This window comes from Hyperoodon ampullatus, assembly GCF_949752795.1.
Source record: "Hyperoodon ampullatus genome assembly, chromosome: 10".
Taxonomy (NCBI): Eukaryota; Metazoa; Chordata; class Mammalia; order Artiodactyla; family Ziphiidae; genus Hyperoodon; species Hyperoodon ampullatus.
The window spans coordinates 31,312,173-31,334,442 of record NC_136923.1 but is presented as its reverse complement, the minus strand read 5'-3'; the positions used below and the strand labels follow the sequence as shown (position 1 = coordinate 31,334,442).

At 36.0% G+C, this 22,270-nt stretch overlaps 1 protein-coding gene across 4 annotated transcripts in view; it reads right to left on the bottom strand.

Moving 5' to 3' along the window:
• CFAP20DC (CFAP20 domain containing) overlaps positions 1 to 22,270 on the bottom strand; it is a gene marked incomplete at both ends in the record, with an annotated part of 268,246 nt that overhangs the window by 136,129 nt on the left and 109,847 nt on the right. For all 4 annotated transcript variants that reach the window (XM_079712102.1, XM_079712105.1, XM_079712103.1 and 1 more), the window contains one exon: positions 4,938 to 5,094. In XM_079712102.1, the coding sequence (XP_079568228.1) occupies positions 4,938 to 5,094 (157 nt within the window). The remainder of the gene's footprint in view (positions 1 to 4,937; positions 5,095 to 22,270) is intronic.

Below are 22,270 nucleotides of genomic sequence, written 5' to 3'. Positions count from 1 at the left end.
ACCATTTAAGGTTGCTGTATAAAGTCAGACATCATTCTTATTTGTAACCCTTTGTATGTAACCACTGTATGTATTTTAAAAAATCCTGGAAGCTTAAAGGATCTTTTTTTTTTCCGCTCCTGTTCTGAAATTACACAATAGTGAGTCTTTTTTTGATGAGTTATGTCTACTGAAAATATCTGGCCTTCAATTTTGGGAAATCTTATATTTCATCATTTCTGTTTCTCTAGTCTCTCATCTTGGAATCCTATTACTCTGATGGTTAACCTCTTGTACTAACTTCTAATATTCTTAACATTTCCATCCTATTTTCAGTTTTTTGAACGTCTCCCTTTTTATTTTATATTTTTGGTTTTATATCTCTAGAGGAAGACAGTACAATACAAAGTCTCAAAATAACTCTATAGTTTTTGATTTCAAGTGTCCAGCTTTCACTTGAAACTTACCAGGCATACCAGGAGACAACACCAAGACTAAAACGGGCAATAGAAACAGACCTACAGGAGAGTCACGTATTGGAATTATGAGCCATGGCCTTTAAAAATAACTCTGATTAATATATTTCAGGAATTAGATAACAAAATAAAGAATTTCAGTTGAGGAAAGGAAACTATAAAAAAGAATGTAATAAAATTCTAGAATCAAAAAAATAATAACTGAAATTAAGAATGTTAAAGTATGTATTCATTCAGCTCCTTACTAAATAGCCAAAGAAACGCCTACATAGATGCTCCAAGAGAAATGTAGAATGATTCAAGTAGCACTATTGGAAATAGCCTAAAATGGAAAAATTAATTGTGGAATATACATACAATGGCATACTATACAGTACTGAAGATCAGCACCAATATAGATGAATCTCTATGTGTACTGGGAAGAATGTATTTATGAAGGAGTATGTACCATATGATTCCATTTATATAAAGTTCAAAAATAGGTAAATTAATATGTGGTGTTAGAGGTAAGGATAGAGTTACCTCTCAGAAGAAGGAAGGAAGGAAGATGGCTATGATTGGGATGGGACATTAAGAGGGCTTCTAGGCTGCTTGTAATGTTCTATTTCTTGATCTGGGTGGTGGTTAACAAATGTGCTCACTTTATGGTAATTCCTCATGCTGTATGCCTACAATTTATAAATGTTTCTATATGTATATAAAAGTTTATAATATAATATACTTCAATAAAATGTTTACTGGAGTAAAGCAGGAAAAATTATTATTTTATAGATGCAATATCTGTTCTTAACTCTGAGAAAAACATGTATCTATTCCTAACTTACCTATTTACTTCTTCCTATTAGTTTTGGTGTCTATCTACCATATATTTGATGTACCTGAGTTCAGGCACTCTACTTTAGTGTCTCTAGAGGACAAAGGTCCTGTTGCATGGTTATATGGAGTTGGAGAGGGGATCTGGGGTCCTATAGCAACCGATACAGAATTCTAACCAATCTACCTGTTTTTAGCCATACCGTTTATCCCTGCCTATAGCAGTACCTAGGGCTGACAGTTCTTTTTTCTTCTTCTTTTTTTTTTAACATGGTAGCTGTGTTAATATTGTTATAGTTTATTTTAAAAAAAAGATATGTTCCAAGGGTACAGCATTATAATTTGACACCTGTATACACTATAAAGTGATCACTACCACAAGTCTAGTTACCCCCTTCACCATAGAGTTGACCCCCTTCACCCGTTTTGCCCACTCCCCCAACCTCTTCCCCTCTGGTAATTACCAATCTGATCTCTGTATCTAGGAGTTTGTTTTTGTTTTATTTTGTTTGCTTTGTTTTGTGGTTTTAGATTCCCCATATAAGTGAAATCATACAGTATTTGTCTTTCTCCATCTGACTTATTTCACTTAGCATAATACCTTCAAGGTTCATCCAGGTGTTGCAAGTGGCAGGATTTTGTTCTTTTTTGTGGCTGAGTAGAATTCCACTGTGTGTATATACCACAACATCTTTATTTATTCATCCATCAATAGACACTTAGGCTGTTTCCATATCTTGGTTATTGTAAATAATGCTGCAATGAACATAGGGATGCATACATCTTAATGTTTTTGTTTTCTTCAGATAAATACCCAGAAGTGAAATATCTGGATCGTATGGTAGTTCTCTTCTTAATTATTTGAGGAATCTCCATGCTGTTCTCCATAGTGGCTTCACTGATTTACAGTCCCACCAACAGTGTATGAGGGTTCCTTTTTCTCCGCACCCTTTCCAGCATTTGTTATTTCTTGTCTTTTTGATAACAGTCAATCTTAGAGATCTGAGGTGATATCTCATTGTTGTTTTGATTTGCATTTCCCTAATAATTAGTGATGCTGAACATCTTTTCATGTGCCTGTTGGCCATCTGCATGTCTTCTTTGGAAAAATTTTTATTCAGACTCTCTGCCCATTTTTTAATCAGGTTTGTTGTTGTTGTCTGTATTCTTTTTTTTTTTTTTTTTTGGCTGTGTTGTGTCTTCATTGTGGTGTGCAGGCTTTTCCTTGAGGTGGCTTCTCTTGTTGCAGAGCATAGGCTCTAGGCATGCAGGCTTCAGTAGTTGCAGCATGCAGGCTCAGTAGTTGCAGCACATGGGCTCTAGGATGTGTAGGCTCAGTAGTTGTGGCTTGTGGGCTCCAGAGCACAGGCTCAGTACTGTGGCACACAGGCTTAGATGCTCCACGACATGTGGGATCTTCCTGGATCAGGGATCGAACCTGTGTCCCCTGCATTGGCAGGCGGATTCTTAACCACTGCAACACCAGGGAAGTCCCTTGTCTGTATTCTTTACGTATTTTGGACATTAACCACTTACTGGATATATGATTTGCAAATATCTCCTCCTGTTCAGTAGGGTGCCTTTTATTTCGATGATGAGTTCCTTTGCTGTGCAGAAGCTTGTTAGCTTGATGTAGTTCCATTTGTTTATTTTTGCTTTTGTTTCCCTTGCCTTTGGAGTCAGTTCCACAAAAACATCACTAAGAACAATGTCAATGAGGTTACTGTGTTTTCTTCTGGGAATTTTATGGATTCAGGTCTTACATTCAAGTCTTTAATCCATTTTGAGTTAACTTTAATGTATGGTGTAAAATAGTGGTCTAGTTACATTTCGCATGTGGCTATCCAGTTTTCCCAGCACCATTCACTGAAGAGACTATCCTTTCTCCACTGTATGTTCTTTGCTCCTTTGTTGTAAATTAATTGTCCACATATGTGTGGGTTTATTTCTGGGCTCTCAATTCTGCTTCATTGATCTGTGTAACTGTTCTTATGGTAGTACCATACTGTTTTGATTACTAGAGCTTTGCAGTCGAGCTTGAAATCAAGAAGCAAGATACCTTCAGCTTTGTTCTTCTTTCTCAAGATTGTTCTGGCTATTTGAAATCTTCTGTGGTTCCATACAAATTTTAGAATTATTTGGTCTAGTTCTGTGAAATATGCTATTGAAATTTTGATAAGGATTGTACTGAATCTTCAGATTGCTTTGGGTAGTATGAACTTTTTAACAATATTAATTCTTCCAATCCATGAACACAGAATATCTTTCCATTTATTTGTGTCTTCCCTAATTTCTTTCATCAGTGTCTTATAGTTTTTAGTATTCAGATATTTTACCTCCTTGGTTAAATTTATTAGTAGGTGTTTTATTCCTTTTGATGCAACTGTAAAAAGGGATTGTTTCCTTAATTTCTCTTTCTGATAGATCATTATTAGTGTATAGAAATGCCACAAATTTCTGTATATTGATTTTGTTTCTTGTGACTTTACTAAATTCATTCCACCATTTTTTCTGGAGAAGTCTTCAGGGTTTTCATTTTTTTTTTCTTTTGCAGTACGCGGGCCTCTCACTGCTGTGGCCTCTCCCGTTGTGGAGCACAGGCTCCGGACGCGCAGGCTCAGTGGCCATGGCCCACGGGCCCAGCCGCTCTGTGGCATGTGGGATCCTCCCAGACCAGGGCACGAACCTGCGTCCCCTGCATCGGCAGGCGGACTCTCAACCACTGCGCCACCAGGGAAGCCCTAATCTGCCAATTTTTGATTCATTTTTTTTCCTTACATTTATTAAAAGTATTAATTAGGTTATGATTTACCTCTTATGATCTGATGTAGAATTCACCTATATTTCTATAAATTTTGAGGTTTCTTATTAGCTGGGTGCCATTTTTTTTTAAATGAAATCTTTCACTTGTATAGCCTTTAAGTGGTATATGAGTGGCCATACTTCCTGGCTTATGATCTTTTTGGGGAACTGTAAATGCATTGCTGTGTTTTATTATCAAATGAAATTTACAGTGTCCTGTTCCACAGAATGAAACACAGAAGGATTTCACAGGCACTCATCCAGATGGAGCACAAATCTAAAGTCTACATGCAAACTTCTAAGAAATCACCTTTGCCATCTTATGTGCAGTCCTGTTTCCTGGGTTTCTAGAAGAATTGATTTTGTTAAAAATAATCCCAGACGAAAATCAAAAAGAAGCATCAGTAGTCTCTCAATACTTTCAGTTGTTTAAAACTATCTTAGCAGGAGAGTTTGTGCTGCTTTATGAATTCTAGATGGCTCAGTTTCCTGCAGAGTATATTCATTAATTGTTTAATGAGTAATTAATGTATTATTTCCAGTCTCTTTAGAAATAATATGAGGAATAACTCAACCATCTTTCTATTTTAACATGATCATTAGAAAATTAATATAGTAATATAATTTCAGTCAAGATGAATAAGCTCTAGAGATGTGCTGTACAACACTGTACCTACAGTCAACAATAACATATTGTATACTTTAAAATTTGTTGAAATAGGTCTCATGTTAAGTGTTCTTTCCACAATTAAATAGAGCAAGATAAAATTTCAAAAACCACTACCATGTACTCTTACTGTCCAAAGGCATGTCTCAATTTTTTAAAAATTGAAGAACTAAAAAATCTTGATAGCAGCTTGAACATACCGTCTTTATCAGCAGTGTCTTGAGGCCTGCATTTTAAAGTGAAGATCTTCCGTAGCTTACAGTTAGCTGAGACAATAATTCCATCCAGTGACTGGAAAACTGCTCCTTTGAATATTTCACTGGTAAATGCCACCAAGTCAATGCATAGATTGCACCACTAAAATTAAAAAAGGAAAGAGGAGTAAGTACCATGTAAAATCACATAAATGAAATGCAAAGTCCAGAATTGAGGCAATCGTCTGGGTCGACCAGCCCCAAACCAATTTTCCCCTTTAGGCAAATCTATCTGTTTTGGCTTCAATTTTCTTAAAAATTGTCTTGATTCTTCCAAAGAAATCATCATGATCTAAACTGTACACTGGTCATCTGGCTAAAGAGTTCCCATTGTGAGACAAGGTTTTGACAACTTAGGGAGGTAACTCTAGATCAGTAGGCAGTATGCTAGTGGGAAGCTAACTGTAGGTGCATTAGACCACTTAAATCTTGAAAATCAAGGATAAGTAGCCAATTGTTCCTTCAAGAGGACTAATTTGATCACAATTAGCCACTTATATTTGTTTAAAAAAAAGCATGGATGAAACTGAAATTAGAAGCTGGGTCTAAACTGTAGCCATTGCTGTTTATTCATAACCAATTAACCTACTGTACAGAAATAGATTCTTCTAAAGAATTTGTAATTATGCCAGGTATTTGCCAGTTTTTAAAGCACTCTTGCAGGGACTAATTTCTGCCCATTAAACAATTAGACCCCTCAATACTTCATCACATAAATTCTCTAAATGGTCTTACTAAGTTAAAGAAAAGGAGCAAATAATCGTTTAGTAAAAAATTATGACATATATAAGACGGCAGGGCAAAAGCAGAAAAAAGAATTTTTGCAGTTAAAAGAAAAGCAGTATTTAAAATTGTCTGTGCTAAATATAGATCAATGGAACAGGATAGAAAGCCCAGAGATAAACCCACGCACATATGGTCACCTTATCTTTGATAAAGGAGGCAGTAATGTACAGTGGAGAAAGGACAGCCTCTTCAATAAGTGGTGCTGGGAAAACTGGACAGGTACATGTAAAAGTATGAGATTAGAACACTCCCTAACACCATACACAAAAATAAGCGCAAAATGGATTAAAGACCTAAATGTAAGGCCAGAAACTATCAAACTCTTAGAGGAAAACACAGGCAGAACACTCTATGACATAAATCACAGCAAGATCCTTTTTGACCCACCTCCTAGAGAAATGGAAATAAAAACAAAAATAAACAAATGGGACCTAATGAAACTTCAAAGCTTTTGCACAGCAAAGGAAACCATAAACAAGACCAAAAGAAAACCCTCAGAATGGGAGAAAATATTTGCAAATGAAGCAACTGACAAAGGATTAATCTCCAAAATTTACAAGCAGCTCATGCAGCTCAATAACAAAAAAACAAACAACCCAATCCAAAAATGGGCAGAAGACCTAAATAGACATTTCTCCAAAGAAGATATACAGATTGCCAACAAACACACGGAAGAATGCTCAACATCATTAATCATTAGAGAAATGCAAATCAAAACGACAATGAAATATCATCTCACACCGGTCAGAATGGCCATCATCAAAAAATCTAGAAACAATAAATGCTGGAGAGGGTGTGGAGAAAAGGGAACACTCTTGCACTGTTGGTGGGAATGTGAATTGGTACAGCCACTATGGAGGTTCCTTAAAAAACTACAAATAGAACTACCATATGACCCAGCAATCCCACTATTGGGCATATACCCTGAGAAAATCATAATTCAAAAAGAGTCATGTACCAAAATGTTCATTGCAGCTCTATTTACAATAGCCAGGAGATGGAAACAACCTAAGTGTCCATCATCGGATGAATGGATAAAGAAGATGTGGCACATATATACAATGGAATATTACTCAAACATAAAAAGAAACGAAATTGAGTTATTTGTAGTGAGGTGGATGGACCTAGAGTCTGTCATACAGAGTGAAGTAAGTCAGAAAGAGAAAGACAAATACCGTATGCTAACACATATATATGGAATCTAAGAAAAAATAAATGTCATGAAGAACCTAGGGGTAAGATGGGAATAAAGACACGACCTACTAGAGAATGGACTTGAGGATATGGGAAGGGGGGAGGGTAAGCTGTGACAAAGTGAGAGAGTGGCATGGACATATATACACTACTAAACATAAAATAGATAGCTAGTAGGAAGCAGCCGCATAGCACAGGGAGATCAGCTTGGTGCTTTGTGACCACCTGGATGGGTGGGATAGGGAGGGTGGGAGGGAGGGAGACGCAAGAGGGAGGAGATATGGGAACATATGTATATGTATAACTGATTCACTTTGTTATAAAGCAGAAACTAACACACCATTGTAAAGCAATTATACTCCAACAAAGATGAAAAAGAAAAAATTTAAAAAAAGAAAAGAAAATTGTCTCTGATTAAAATATTAGGCTCCTCCATTATTTGCTTAGAAGCACAGTTTACATAAGGTCTATTTTATTAACTTATCAAAATGAAAAGATATATTAATTGATAAAGGAAATAATAATGTCATTTTAAAAGTCAAATTCCATTTAGAAGTATTGATTTTAATATGCAGGAGAACCTGAGCTTGTTTCCATAGTAGAAAAGTAAAAGAGACTGCAGTAAATTATTGATTAAATATGTAAAATTATTTTCTTTGTAGATGTCTCAACAGTAACATTTTATTCCTAGGTGATGAGAATGCTCTGGTCTTTTGGGGGAAAAGGAGTCAGTTGTAATAAAAGGTAGGAGGTAGGATTGAGTGTGATGTAACAATGAGACTGGCTCGACCAGCGGAATGGTGCGCTCTGGGGAAGTGTGGGAAGTAATGTTGGATAGGGCAGTGAGGCCAGGTTCTGGAGGAGCTGGAAGATCAAGAAGAGAAACTTGGATCCCAGAGGGTCAAGTGTCACTGTGGTTCTTGAAGGAGAATGTGAGAAAAGTAGAGTATTGGAAGTCTGGACTAACCCTGATGCAGGAATGTTTGGGGTGGTAGGAAGAAGGCTGAGGCAGAGTAGAGACAGACTGAGGCACAGAAGCACCAATTAGTCTCTACCAGTCATTTAAGCATGAAGTGAGGAGGGTCTGGTTTGAAGGCTAGCATAGGAAGTGAAATGTAAGGGACAAATCCAGTATGCATGCCACATGGTGAAACATCAGGGCTTGGTAAAATTCAGGTTATATGGAGGTAGTGGGGTTTCCAGCTATCCAACACTAATTATTAACATTATTATACCAGCGTTATTATTGTTGTTACAAATTTGGGTTCCATTCCTTAAAAACTTAACATTATGCCCCAATTCCAATCTTTCAGCTGGTTTGTCCCATCAGGAATCCCATTCATCCATTCTTCCCCACAGGTGTTAAGTGCTTATCAGGTGTTAGACACGGGCTTAACGAAAGTTTTATACAAAATGTATCCCTTTGTCACTTTTCCACTCATGCAATCATACTGTCAACTTCTAACCCTTTTTTCTCTCTGTATTTTAAAATAATACCTCTTGATTCATCAATTTTAGACATTATCTGCTGACTTCCTATTACGGTAGATAAGATTTTTAGCTCACTTATACACCTAACTTTCCTGACTCCATCCTCCCTAGATAATTATCTCTCATTCTTCTCTTTCTCTCTTTTCTTTAAAATTCATATTCTGTGTTTTCCTTATTGTGACTATGTAAATATTGTACACATCTGAGCCAAGTGATGCTCTATGATTACCTTTCCTTTCCTTATGCAACTTCTTTAGATTTCTAGAGTTAATAACTGCTTTTTAAATTATCTTTTTTTGTTTGAAATAAATATTTTGAGTCTTCCTACATCTAGGAAATGCCTGGAGGTGACAACTGAGTTTTGTTTTGAACAACTAATAAGGGCTTCCAGGCCCAGGGTGGTATGGGAATGTGCTGGGCATTTTTTCTCAGGACCATCCCCCTTTATTCTCTGCTTAGATAAACCCTCCAGCTGGCTGCACCTGAAGACCCAATCAGAATCTGCCAGATCTGCTTGGGAATTGGTGTCGACCTCCTTTAAACAGCGCAAGTCCAGGAAACCAGGCCCTTACCTTCTACACCCACTTTTTCTCTTTTTTTCCACAGTTTTATTGAGAAACAATTGACATCACTGTATAAGTTTAAGGTGTACAGCATGATGATTTGATTTACGTGTATTGTGAAATGATTACCACAATAGATTTAGTTAACATCCATCATCTCATACAGATACAACAGAAAGAAAAAAAACCATTTCTCCTTGTGATGAGAACTCTCAGGGTCTACTCTCTTAACAACTTTCCTATATAGCTCATCAGCAGTGTTAACTATAGTCACCATGCTGTACGTTATATCCCTAGTGTTTATTTATCTTATAACTAGAAGTTTGTACCTTCTGATTACCTACCTTCAATTCCTGCTCTGCCCTCACACCCACCCCCCACTACATCTAGTAGCCACAAATCTGTCTCTTTTTCTATGAGTCTGGTGGTTTTTGTTTTGCTTTGTTTTCATTAGAGTCCACATATAAGTGAGGTCATACAGTACTTATCCTTCTCTATCTGACTTACTTCACTTAGCATAAAATGCCATCAAGGTCTATCCATGTTGTTGCAAATGGTACGATTTTCTCATTTTTTATGGCTGAAAAATATTCCATTGTACATATATGCCACAACTTCTTTATCTATTCATCTATAGACAGACACAGGTTATTTCCATGTCTTGGCTCTTGTAGATAATGCTACAATGAATACGGGGGTGCAGATATCTTTTTGAGTTAGTGCTTTTGTTTCCTTTGACTATGTTCCCAGAAGTGGAATTGCTGGATCATTTGGTAGTTCTATTTTTAAGTTTTTGAGGAACCTCCATACTGTTTTCCATAGTGGTTATACCAATTTACAATCCCACCAACAAAGCACAAAGGTTCCCTTTCCTCTGCAATCATACACATTTATCTCGTCTTTTTGATGATACCCATTCTAACAGGTATGAGTTATATCTCCCTGTGGTTTTAGTTTGCAATTACTTAATGACTAGTGATGTTGAGCATTTTTTCATATACCTGTTGGCTTTTTGTATATCTTCTTTGGAAGAATGTCTATTCAGGTCCTTTATCCATTTTAATTGGTTTTTTTTTTTGCTATTGAGTTGTATGAGTTCTTTGTATACTTTTTGATATAAACTCCTTATCAGATATATGGCTTGCAAATATTTTTTCCATTTTATAGGTTGTCTTTTCACTTTGTTAATGGTTTCTTTTGCTGTGCAGAAGCTTTTTAGTTTGATGTAATCCCAGTTGTTGTTTACTTTTGATTTTGTGGCTTGTGTTGTAGGTGTGATTTATATACTTCTTATATATCCTAGTCAAACTGCTTTTATTCCCTCTGCTTGGACTTCATGCTTCATGGAAAGTACTCAACAAATAATGGTATGCATGTGTGTGTATGAATATATGAAGACACGCATATACATACATGCCTACACAAATACTTTCAATCTTTCATTATATCATCATTCGACAAACACCATAAATGTGTGAGAACTGGTAAGTTATTTAGTGAATCCATCTCTTAGAAGTACAGATGGGAGTAATTCCTGAAAAAGATGGGAATATCTTTCACAAATCTTCCTTGGTTAGAGGAAATAGAAAAATTTTTTTTAGTTTAGTGGATAGAAATTTTTTTTTGGTTTAGCTGATATTTCTAAAGGTTACAATTTTCATAAGCTTCCACAAATAACTCATTATTCATATAAATTCTGTGATAATTTTCTGAAGTTTTATAAAAGACTATGAACTCTCTACTATCAACAGGTGGGTTATCTGAATTACAGCTGATCTTTATAAAATATTTTCATTATCCTTGGGGATATCATTCACTCTTAAAATCCCTTTTTTGACATTTTTCTTGATCTCTAATCACTTTATTCCTATGTGCAACTCTAGGCCATCAGGGAAGAGCTCTTGATCTAAAATATATATAATTATGGGTCCTTAAGAAATAAGCACAGGAAAGACAGCAATCTTGATAAAGAAGAGACAGTTCTGTTTAGTTTGTTTCTTGGATTGATAAGAGAGTTTATGGTATTTAGTTCCAGCATGGAATTTTACGTGAAACAACTGACTGCCAAAGGGTGAAAGCATTATTCAAAGCATCAGTTTCTAGTTTTTACTGAAATGTTTTGGCCATATGGCTTCACTGTACTGGTGAAACACATGCATGCACGTGCACACACCCCCGCCCCCGCGTGCACACACACATTCAAGAGCTTGCAATAACAAGCGCTTGGTTGTCCCAGAACTCTTTTGATTTCCTGTGCCCCTATTCTCTGCCAATACCGTAGGAAAGATCTGAAGACAACTGGATTCATTTTGCCTGTGTGTAAAGAGCCTGAGTCGCTAACAGTACACAGCTCTAGTCAGCATTGCCTTGCTAAAAAGGAATGACAAACAAAAAATTACAATTTCATAACCTAGAATTCCTAAAGTGCATCTTTTCCCAGAATTTTAGAACCTCATTCTGTTTTCATGCTCCTGAAATAACAAAAAACAAGGTTTTAAGGCTTTTATTCTTGCTCTTTTTAAAATAATTTTTCACTTTAGCTTTAATTTCTCAAGAGAAAATCTGATTACAATGACTTTATCTATCTTTTTCACCATCATATTGTGTTTATTAAGTGGTGTAAGCAGAGATTGCAATAGTAATTTCCACATGGTCAGGGGAAGTAATTACCTATTACTAGTGTATTAAAAGCAATTTCTCCAGGAAAAGCAAATCACCACAAGCCCTTATATGGAGAGAGGGGAGTTGATGACTGGAGGTCGGGGCTGCCAGGGTAGTAGCTCATGGCTGAACCAAGGAAAGGCAAATTCCTTGTAGAAGTGTCATCATTATACCTGTTCAGCAATCAATCTCTACCTCCCAGTTCCTATCCTCCTCCAGCAAGCTATCTCTTCCTGAAACAGCTGTCCCATCTTTCTCTTGCTAATCCTCAAGTCACCCTTTCACTGTGCCCTTTGAAATCCTTACTACTGAAAAGTACCCATATTCTTTATATTCTTCTAAGGGTCCTACACACCTTACCTTAACTGAAACCTGGCTTTTCTCTGAGATATTACTTCCCCTTCAAGTCTGGAGTTGAAGTTCACTTACGCAGTTCACCTGTGCTTCTACAGCCCCCTATTTTGAGGCCATGGGGCGGGGTGGCACTAGAAGAGAGTTTGCTCTTCTGACTGGGAACCCTATCTTCTTTGAAGCCTGAGGCATTGCAGAGACAGGCTCTTCCACCCTTTCAGCTTCACATCATGCCCCAGTCACTCCTACCTCCTCAGGTACACAAGCACCATCCTATACACACATTCCTGGAAAATACTGGGACCAGGTTCATCTTACCTTCTGATTCAACACCCTAAAAGTCCCTTAACCTTTTCTTAAAGTCTTCCTCTCCTCTTCACTCCTTAATCCACTCACACGGCCATATCTTGAGATTTAATTTAATTACCCTGAAATACTTTAAAAATTCTGAATTATATTCTATTCCTTTATCTGTCTGTCAACTCCCTCCAGTTAACCTCTACTGACAACACCTTTTAAATATATTCCTCTGAGGGATGCAAGAGTTTGGGCCCTGGAGCCAAACTGTCTGGATTTGGATTCCAGTTCCACCACTTACTAGTTATATAATCTTTGCAGTTACTTGTCCTCTCTGTGACTCTCTTTCCTTATTTGTAAAATCGTGATAATAATGACACATCTCTCATACAGTTGTTAGGATTCAATGTTTAAATACATGTAAGCACTTCTAATAGTGTGTAGCATATGGTAAATGCTCAATGTATGTTAACCATATGATCTTTTTGACGTTCTTACCATGAAATTCATAGACTTTGAGGGTGCAGTTCAATGAGTTTTGACCATTTCATACATCTGTATACCATACTCTATCAAGATATAGAACATTTCGATCACTGCAGACCGATCTTTTGTGCAGCTCTCCTATCAATCTCAGCAGTCATACCGTTTAAGGGCAAGTACTAACTTCTTTCACTTTAGATTAATTTTGTCTATTCAATTACTTTATATAAATGAAATCACAGTAAATGGCTTCTTAGAGTTAGGCTAAGATTTGAGGTTCATCAGTGTTCTTGCATGTACTGGTAGTTCATTCTTGTTTTGCTGAGTAGGAGCTCACTATGAATAGACCACAATTTGTTTGTTCAGTCTTCTGTTGTTGGACACTTGCATTATTTCAAGATTTTGGCTATCATAAATAAAACTGCTGTGAAATTCAAATTTGTGTACATATATTTTCATTTCCTTGAACAGACATGAAGAAGTGGAACTGTTGGGTCAAAGGGTAAATGTTTAACTTTATGAGAAACTTCCAAAGGTATTTCCAAAGTGGTTATACCATTTTCCTTTACACTAGAAATTTATGAAATTGCTTTACATCTCAACAACATTTAGTATTTCCTGTCTCTTTTAATTTAGCCATTCTATTGGATGAAGTAGTGGTGGTAACTGTGTTTTAAATCTGAATTTCCCTGACTGATGGTATAGAGCTCTTCTTCGTATGCTTATTTAACCAAATGTATAATCTTTGTTTAATTATTTTTGCCTTAAAAAGTTATGTCTTTTTATTATAGAGGTGTAGGATGTAGTCTGAATACAAGTCTTTTGTCAGTTATATGTATTAAGAATATTTTCTCCCAGTTTGTGCCTTGCTTATTCATTTTCTTAATAATATCTTTTTGATGAGCAGTTTTAAATTTTATTGAAGTCTATTTTGTCAATTAATTTTTTATTATGGTTAATGCTTTCTGGGTCCTAAGAAATCTCTTAAAGTAGCTCTTTAGTTTTAGTATTTACATTTAGGTATATGATTCATCTTAAATTAATTTTTGTGAATGGTATGAAGTATGGGTTGAGGTTCATTTTTCTTTCTTCTATATGAATACTCAGACGTTCCAGTTCTCAAAAAATTGCTCTGATGTCTTGGTTGAAAATCAACTGACTATACATGTGTGGGTGTATTTCTGAACTTTTTATTGGTATCTATGCCAAGAACATAATGTCTTCATTACTGTAAGCTTAAACCAAGTTTTGAAACCATGAGGAATAAATTTTCCTTTTTGAAAATTGTTCTGGCTATTCTAGGACCTTTGAATTTCTATGTAAATTTCAGAAGTATCTTCTTAATTTCTGAAAAAAAAAAAAGAAGAAGCCTCTTGGGATTCTAATTGGGATTAGATTGAACCAACAGATTTACTGAGAGAGTATTGGCAGCTTAACAAATACAGTCTTCTGATCCATAAACAACATGCCCCCATTTATTTAGGTCTTCAATTTCTCTCAGCAATGTTTTATAGCTTTCACTGTAAAGGTCTAACATATATTTTGTTAAATTTATTCCTGAATATTTAATATTTTTCATGGTATTGTAAATATTTTTAAGATTTATAATTTTCAATTGTTTACTGCTACAACTTTGTATAGAAATATATAGAAACAATTGATTTTGGTATACTGCCATTGTATTCTGGGACCTTGATAAACTCAATTACGTTACTAGGTTTTCTTTAGTTTTTGTCGGTTCCCTAGAATTTTCTTTTTTATTAAAACATCTTTATTGGAGTATAATTGCTTTACAATGTTAATTTCTGCTGTATAACAAAGTGAATCAGCTATATGTATACATGTATCTCCATATCTCCTCCCTCTTGTGCCTCCCTCACACCCTCCCTTTCCCACCTCTCTATGTGGCCACAAAGCACCGAGCTGACATCCCTGTTCTATGCAGCTGCTTCCCACTAGCTAGCTATTTTACATTTGGTAGTATATATATGTCAATGCTACTCTCTCACTTCGTCCCAGCTTACCCTTCCCCTCCCCATGTCCTCAGCTTACCCTTCCCCTCCCCATGCATTTTCTATGTCTGCATCTTTATTCCTGCCCTACCCCTAGGTTCATCAGAACCATTTTTTTTTTTTAGATTCCATATATAGGTGTTAGGATATGGTATTTGTTTTTCTCTTTCTGACTTACTTCACTCTGTATGAGACTCTAGGCCCATCCACCTCACTACAAATAACTCAATTTCGTTTCTTTTTATGGCTGAGTAATATTCCATTGTATATATGTGCCACATCTTCTTTATCCATTCATCTGTTGATGGATACCTAGGTTGCTTCCATATCCTGGCTATTGTAAATAGTGCTGGAATGACATTGTGGTAGATGACTCTTTTTGAATTATGGTTTTCTCAGGGTATATACCCAGTAGTGGGATTGCTGGGTCATATGGTAGTTCTATTTTTAGTTTTTTAAGGAACCTCCATACTGTTCTCCATAGTGGCTGTATCAATTTACATTCCCACCAACAGTGTAGGAGGGTTCCCTTTTCTCCACACTCTCTCCAGCATTTACTGTTTCTAGATTTTTTGGTGATGGCCATTCTGACAGCTGTGAGGTGATACCTCATTGTGCTTTTGATTTGCATTCCTCTAATGATTAGTGATGTTAAGCATCTTTTCAAGTGTTTGTTGGCAACCGGTATGTCTTCTTTGGAGAATTGTCTATTTAGGTGTTCAGCCCACTTTTGGATTGGGTTGTGTGTTTTTTGGATATTGAGCTGCATGAGCTGCTTGTATAATTTGGAGATTAATTCTTTGTCAGTTGCATCGTTGGCAAATATTTTCTCCCATTCTGAGGGTTGTCTTTTCATTGTGTTTATGGTTTCCTTTTCTGTACAAAAGCTTTTAAGTTTCATTAGGCCACATTTGTTTATTTTTATTTCCATTGCTCTGGGGGAGGGTCAAAAGGATCTTGCTGTGATTTATGTCATGGAGTGTTCTGGCTATGTTTTCCTCTAAGAGTTTTATAGTGTCTGGCCGTACATTTAGGTGTTTAATCTATATTGAGTTTATTTTTGTGTATGGTGTTAGGAAGTGCTCTAATTTCATTCTTTTACATGTAGCTGTCCAGTTTTCCGAGCACCACTTATTGAAGAGGCTGTCTTTGTTCCATTGTATATTCTTGCCTCCCTTATCAAAGATAAGGTGACCATATGAGTATGGGTTTATCTCTGGGCTTTCTATCCTGTTCCATTGATCTATATTTCTGTTTTTGTGCCAGTACCATACTGTCTTCATTACTGTAGCTTTGTAGGACAGTCTGAAGTCTGGAAGCCTGATTCCTCCAGCTGTTTTTCTTTCTCAAGTTTGCTTTGGCTTTTTGGGGTCTTTTGTGTTTCCATACAAATTGTGAAATTTTTTGTTCTATTTCTGTGAAAAATGCCATTGGTAGTTTGATAGGGATTGCATTGAATCTGTAGATTGCTTTGGGTAGTATAGTCATTTTCACAATGTTGATTCTTCTAATCCAAGAACCTGGTATATATCTCCATCTATTTGTATCATCTTTAATTTCCTTCATCAGGGTCTTATAGTTTTCTGCATACAGGTCTTTTGTCTCCTTAGGTAGGTTTATTCCTAGGTATTTTATTCTTTTTGTTGCAATGGTAAATGGGAGTGTTTCCTTAATTTATCTTTCAGATTTTTCATCAGTAGTGTATAAGAATTCAAGAGATTTCTGTGCATTAATTTTGTATCCTCCTACATTACCCAATTCACTGATTAGCTCTAGTAGTTTTCTGGTAGCATCTTTAGGATTCCCTGTGTATAGTATCATGTCATCTGCAAACAGCGAGAGTTTTACTTCTTTTCTGATTTGGATTCCTTTTATTTCTTTTTATTCTTTGATTGCAGTGGCTAACACTTCCTAAACTATGTTGAATAATAGTGGTGAGAGTGTGCAACCTTGTCTTGTTCCTGATCTTAGAGGAAATGGTTTAGTTTTTCACCATTGAGAACGATGTTGGCTGTGGGTTTGTCACATATGGCCTTTATTATGTTGAGGAAAGTTCCCTCTATGCCTACTTTCTGCAGGGTTTTTATCATAAATGGGTGTTGAATTTTGTCGAAAGCTTTCTCTGCATCTATTGAGATGATCATATGGTTTTTCTCCTTCAACTTGGTAATATGGTGTATCACATTGATTGATTTGCGTATATTGAACAATCCTTGCATTCCTGGAATAAACCCCACTTGATCATGGTGTATGATCCTTTTAATGTGCTGTTGCATTCTGTTTGCTAGTATTTTGTTGAGGATTTTTGCATCTATGTTCATCAGTGATATTGGCCTGTAGTTTTCTTTCTTTGTGACATCCTTGCCTGGTTTTGGTATCAAGGTGATGGTGGCCTCATAGAATGAGTTTGGGAGTGTTCCTTCCTCTGAAATTTTTTGGAAGAGTTTGAGAAGGATGGGTGTTAGCTCTTCTCTAAATGTTTGATAGAATTCGCCTGTGAAGCCATCTGGTCCTGGGCTTTTGTTTGTTGGAAGATTTTTAATCACAGTTTCAATTTCAGTGCTTGTGATTGGTCTATTCATATTTTCTATTTCTTCCTGATTCAGTCTTGGCAGGTTGTGCATTTCTAAGAATTTGTCCATTTCTTCCAGGTTGTCCATTTTATTGGCATAGAGTTGCTTGTAGTAATCTCTCATGATCTTTTGTATTTCTGCAGTGTCAGTTGTTACTTCTCCTTTTTCATTTCTAATTCTGTTGATGTGAGTCTTCTCCCTTTTTTTCTTGATGAGTCTTGCTAATGGTTTGTCTATTTTGTTTATCTTCTCAAAGAACCAGCTTTTAGTTTTATTGATCTTTGCTATCGTTTCCTTCATTTCTTTTTCATTTATTTCTGATTTGATCTTTATGATTTCTTTCCTTCTGCTAACTTTGGGGGTTTTTTTGTTCTTCTTTCTCTCATTGCTTTAGGTGTAAGGTTAGGTTGTTTATCTGACGTTTTTGTTATTTCTTGAGGTAGGATTGTATTGCTATAAACTTCCCTGTTAGAGCTGCTTTTGTTGCATCCCATAGGTTTTGGGTCGTTGTGTTTTCATTATCATTTGTTCCTAGGTATTTTTTTACTTCCTCTTTGATTTCTTCAGTGATCTCTTGGTTATTCAGTGGCATATTGTTTAGCCTCCATGTGTTTGTATTTTTCAATTTTTTCCCTGTAATTGATATCTAGTCTCAGAGCATTGTGGTCAGAAAAGATACTTGATACAATTTCAATTTTCTTAAATTTACCAAGGCTTGATTTGTGACCCAAGATAAGATCTATCCTGGAGAATGTTCCATGGGCACTTGAGAAGAAAGTGTATTCTGTTGTTTTTGGATGGAATGTCTTATAAATATCAATTAAGTCCATCTTGCTTAATGTATCATTGAAAGCTTATGTTTCCTTATTTATTTTCACTTTGGATGATCTGTCCATTGGTGAAAGTGGGGTGTTAAAGTCCCCTACTATGAATGTATTACTGTCGATTTCCCCTTTTATGGCTGTTAGCATTTGCATTATGTATTGAGGTGCTCCTATGTTGGGTGCATAAATATTTACAATTGTTATATATTCTTCTTGGATTGATCCCTTGATCATTATGTAGTGTCCTTATTTGTCTCTTATAATAGTCTTTATTTTAAAGTCTATTTTGCCTGATATGAGAATTGCTATTCCAGCTTTCTTTTGATTTCCATTTGAATGCAATATCTTCTTCCATTCCCTCACTTTCAATCTATATGTGACCCTAGGTCTGAAGTGGGCCCCTTGTAGACAGCATATATATGGGTCTTGTTTTTGTATCCATTCAGCCAGTCTGTGTCTTTTGGTTGAGCATTTAGTCCATTTACATTTAAGGTAATTATCGATATGTATGTTCCTATTAACATTTTCTTAATTGTTTTGGGTTTGTTATTGTAGGTCTTTTCCTTGTCTTGTGTCTCCTGCCTAGAGAAGTTCCTTTAGCATTTGTTGTAAAGCTGGTTTGCTGGTGCTGAATTCTCTTAACTTTTGCTCATCTGTAAAGGTTTTAATTTCTCTGTCAAATCTGATTGAGATCCTTGCTGGGCAGAGTAATGTTGGTGGTAGGTTTTTCCCTTTCATCACTTTAAATATGTCCGGCCACTCACTTCTGGCTTCCAGAGTTTCTGCTGAACGATCAGCTGTTAACCTTATAGAGATTCCCTTGTATGTTATTTGCTGCTCTTCTCTTGCTGCTTTTAATATTTTTCCTTTGTAGTTAATTTTTGATAGTTTGATAAATATGTGTCTTGGCATGTTTCTCCTTGGATTTATCCTGTATGGGATTCTCTGCACTTCCTGGACTTAATTTACTATTTCCTTTCCCATGTTAGGGAAGTTTTCAACTATAATCCCTTGAAGTATTTTCTCAGACCCTTCCTTTTTCACTTATTTTTCTGGGACCCCTATAATTCGAATGTTGGTGCGTTTAATGTTGTCCCACGGGCCTCTTTTCATTCTTTTTTCTTTATTGTGTTCTGAGGCAGTTATTTCCACTATTTTATCTTCCAGGTCACTTATCCATTGTTCTGCCTCAGTTATTCTGCTATTGATTCCTTCTAGAGAATTTTAAATTTCATTTATTGTGTTGTTCATCATTGTTTGTTTGCTCTTTAGTTCTTCTAGGTCCTTGTTAAAGTTTCTTGCATTTTCTCCATTCTATTTCCAAGATTTTGGATCATCTCTACTATCATTATTCTGAATTCTTTTTCAGGCAGACTGCCAATTTCCTCTTCATTTGTTTGGTCCAGTGGGTTTTTACCTTGCTCCTTCATCTGCTGCATATTTCTCTTTCTTCTGATTTTGTTTAACTTACTGCATTTGCGGTCTCCTTTTCACAGGCTGCAGGTTTGTAGTTCCCATTGTTCTTGGTGTCTGTCCCTGGTGGGTGAGGTTGCTTCAGTGGCTTGTTTAGGCTTCCTGGTGGAGGGGACTGGTGCCTGTGCTCCTGTGGGTGGGGCTGGATCTTGTCTCTCTGATGGGCAGGGCTGCGTCTGGTGGTGTGTTTTGCAGTGTCTGTGAACATATTATGATTTTAGGCAGCCTCTCTGCTAATGGGTGGGGTTTTGTTCCTCTCTTGCTAGTTGTTTGGTAAGGGGCATCCAGCACTGGAGCTTGCTGGCCATTGGGTGGAGCAGGGTCTTAGCGTTGAGACGGAGATCTCTGGGAGAGCTCTTGCCGATTTACATTATGTGGTTCCAGGAGGTCTCTGGTGGTCCAGTGTCCTGGACTCGGCTCTCCCACCTCGGAGGCTCAAGCCTGACACCCGGCCAGAGCATGAAGACCCTTCTAAAACAAACAGTGCTCACGGTCTTTTCCATCCACAATCCAGAGGGATTCATCCAGCCAAGCGTGTTGCTCTGTATCTTTCAGCTCACTGATCCCAATCCAGTGTTCATGCACGCTGCATGCATTTGAGACACTCCAGGGAGAGTCTCTGCATGTCTGAAGTAAGGTCCCAGAGCAACACCCCACTGTGTGCAGCAGACAGCGGGCAGGACATGGCAGTCCTCTCTAGAATTTTCTACAAGATGATTATGTTGTCTGAAAAGAGAGAAACTTTTATTTCTTCTTTTTCAATCTGTATGTTTTAAAATTTCTCTTTATTATCTTATTGCACTTGCTGGGACCTCTAATGCAATGCTGAATCGAAGCAGTCAGTGTGGATATCTCTGCTTTGTTCCCCATCTTAGGAGGTAAGTATTGATAATATTTCACCATTAAGTATCATTTAGTTGTAGGTTTTTTATAGAGGCCTTTTATCAGGCTCAACAAGTTTCCTTCTATTACTAGTTTGATGTGAGTTTTCATTTTAATGGCTAATGAATTTTCATCAAATGATTTTTCTACATACATTCAGATGACTTTATGACTTTTCCCCTTCATTCTGTTAATATGAAAAATTACACTGACTAATTTTCAAGTATAAGACTAACCTTGAATTCTTGGAATAAACACCACTTGGTCATGATGTTAAGGATCCATGTGTCTATGTTCTTGAGTGGTATTGATTTATAGTTCTCTTTTGGGAATTAATATATTTCCTGGTTTTGGTATCAGAATTATGCTGGCCACATTTTATTAAGTGAATTGAAAAAGTTCCTTCTCCTTTATTGTCTGAGAGAGAGAATTATTCTTTCCTTAAATGTTTGGTTAGATTTACCCATAAAGCCATCCGAACCTGTACATTTTTAAATGTTTTATGTCTTAAATGTTTTAAATTACAAATTCATTTTCTAAAAATAGATATAAGCCTACTCAGATTTTCTATTTCTTTTAGTATCAGTTTTAGTAATGTGTCTTTAAAAGAATTTTCCCACTTAATCTAAGTTGTCAAATTTATTAGTATACAATTGTTCATAATATTCCCTTATTTTCCTTTTTCCTTACATTCATTCTTGATATTGACAATGTGTGTGTGTTCTTTTTTTCTTGATTAGTCTAGGTTTATCACTTAGTAAATATTTTCAAAAATCCAAATTTGGTTTCAGTGATTTTTCTCCATTGCCCATTTTCCATTTCATTGACTTATTCTCTTGATTATTTCTTTCTGCATACTTTAGATGCCTCTAATGCATCTCACAAATTTTAGTATGCTTTATTTTCCGTACCATTTAAAATTAGTAAAAATATCAGTTAAAATATTTGCTAATATTCCCTGTTAGTTTTCTTTTACTTATAGGTTATTTAGAAGTATGTTGCTTTATTTTCAAGTACTTGAGGATTTTTCAATTATATTTTTGTTACTAATTTCCATCTAATTCCATTTAGCCACAGAATATACTTTGTATGATTTCAGTCTTTTTAACTTTGCTGAGATTAATACAGCCTAATATACCATATATCTTGGTGAACATTCAATGCATACTTGAATATAGTGTTATTCTGCAATTGTTAGATTAAACATCCTAGAAATGTCAAATAAGTCAGGTTGACTGATAGCATTTTTCAAGTTTACTGATTTTCTGTTAATTTCTGAGAGGGGAGTGTTGAAATCGTCATCTATAATTGTGTATTTATCTTTCTCCAGTTCTGTTAGTTTTTGCTTCATGCATTTGCAAGCACTGTTACTAGCTATGTACACATGTAGGATGTTATATCTTCTACATGTTTGACCCCCTTATCATTATGAAATATTCCTCTTTACATAATATTCCTTGTCCTGCAGTCTACTTTGACTGATATTAATAGAGAGCCATTCTAGCTTTCTTATAATTTGTGTTTGCAAGGTAAAAATTTTTCTATTAAAATTTTTTTAACCTACCTGTGTCCTTAAATTTAATGTGCACTGCTTATAAACAGAATATAATTGCCTCACTTTTTATTCAATCTAACAATTTCTGTCTTTCTGTTGGAGTGTTTAGTCCATTTCCATTTAATGTAATTATT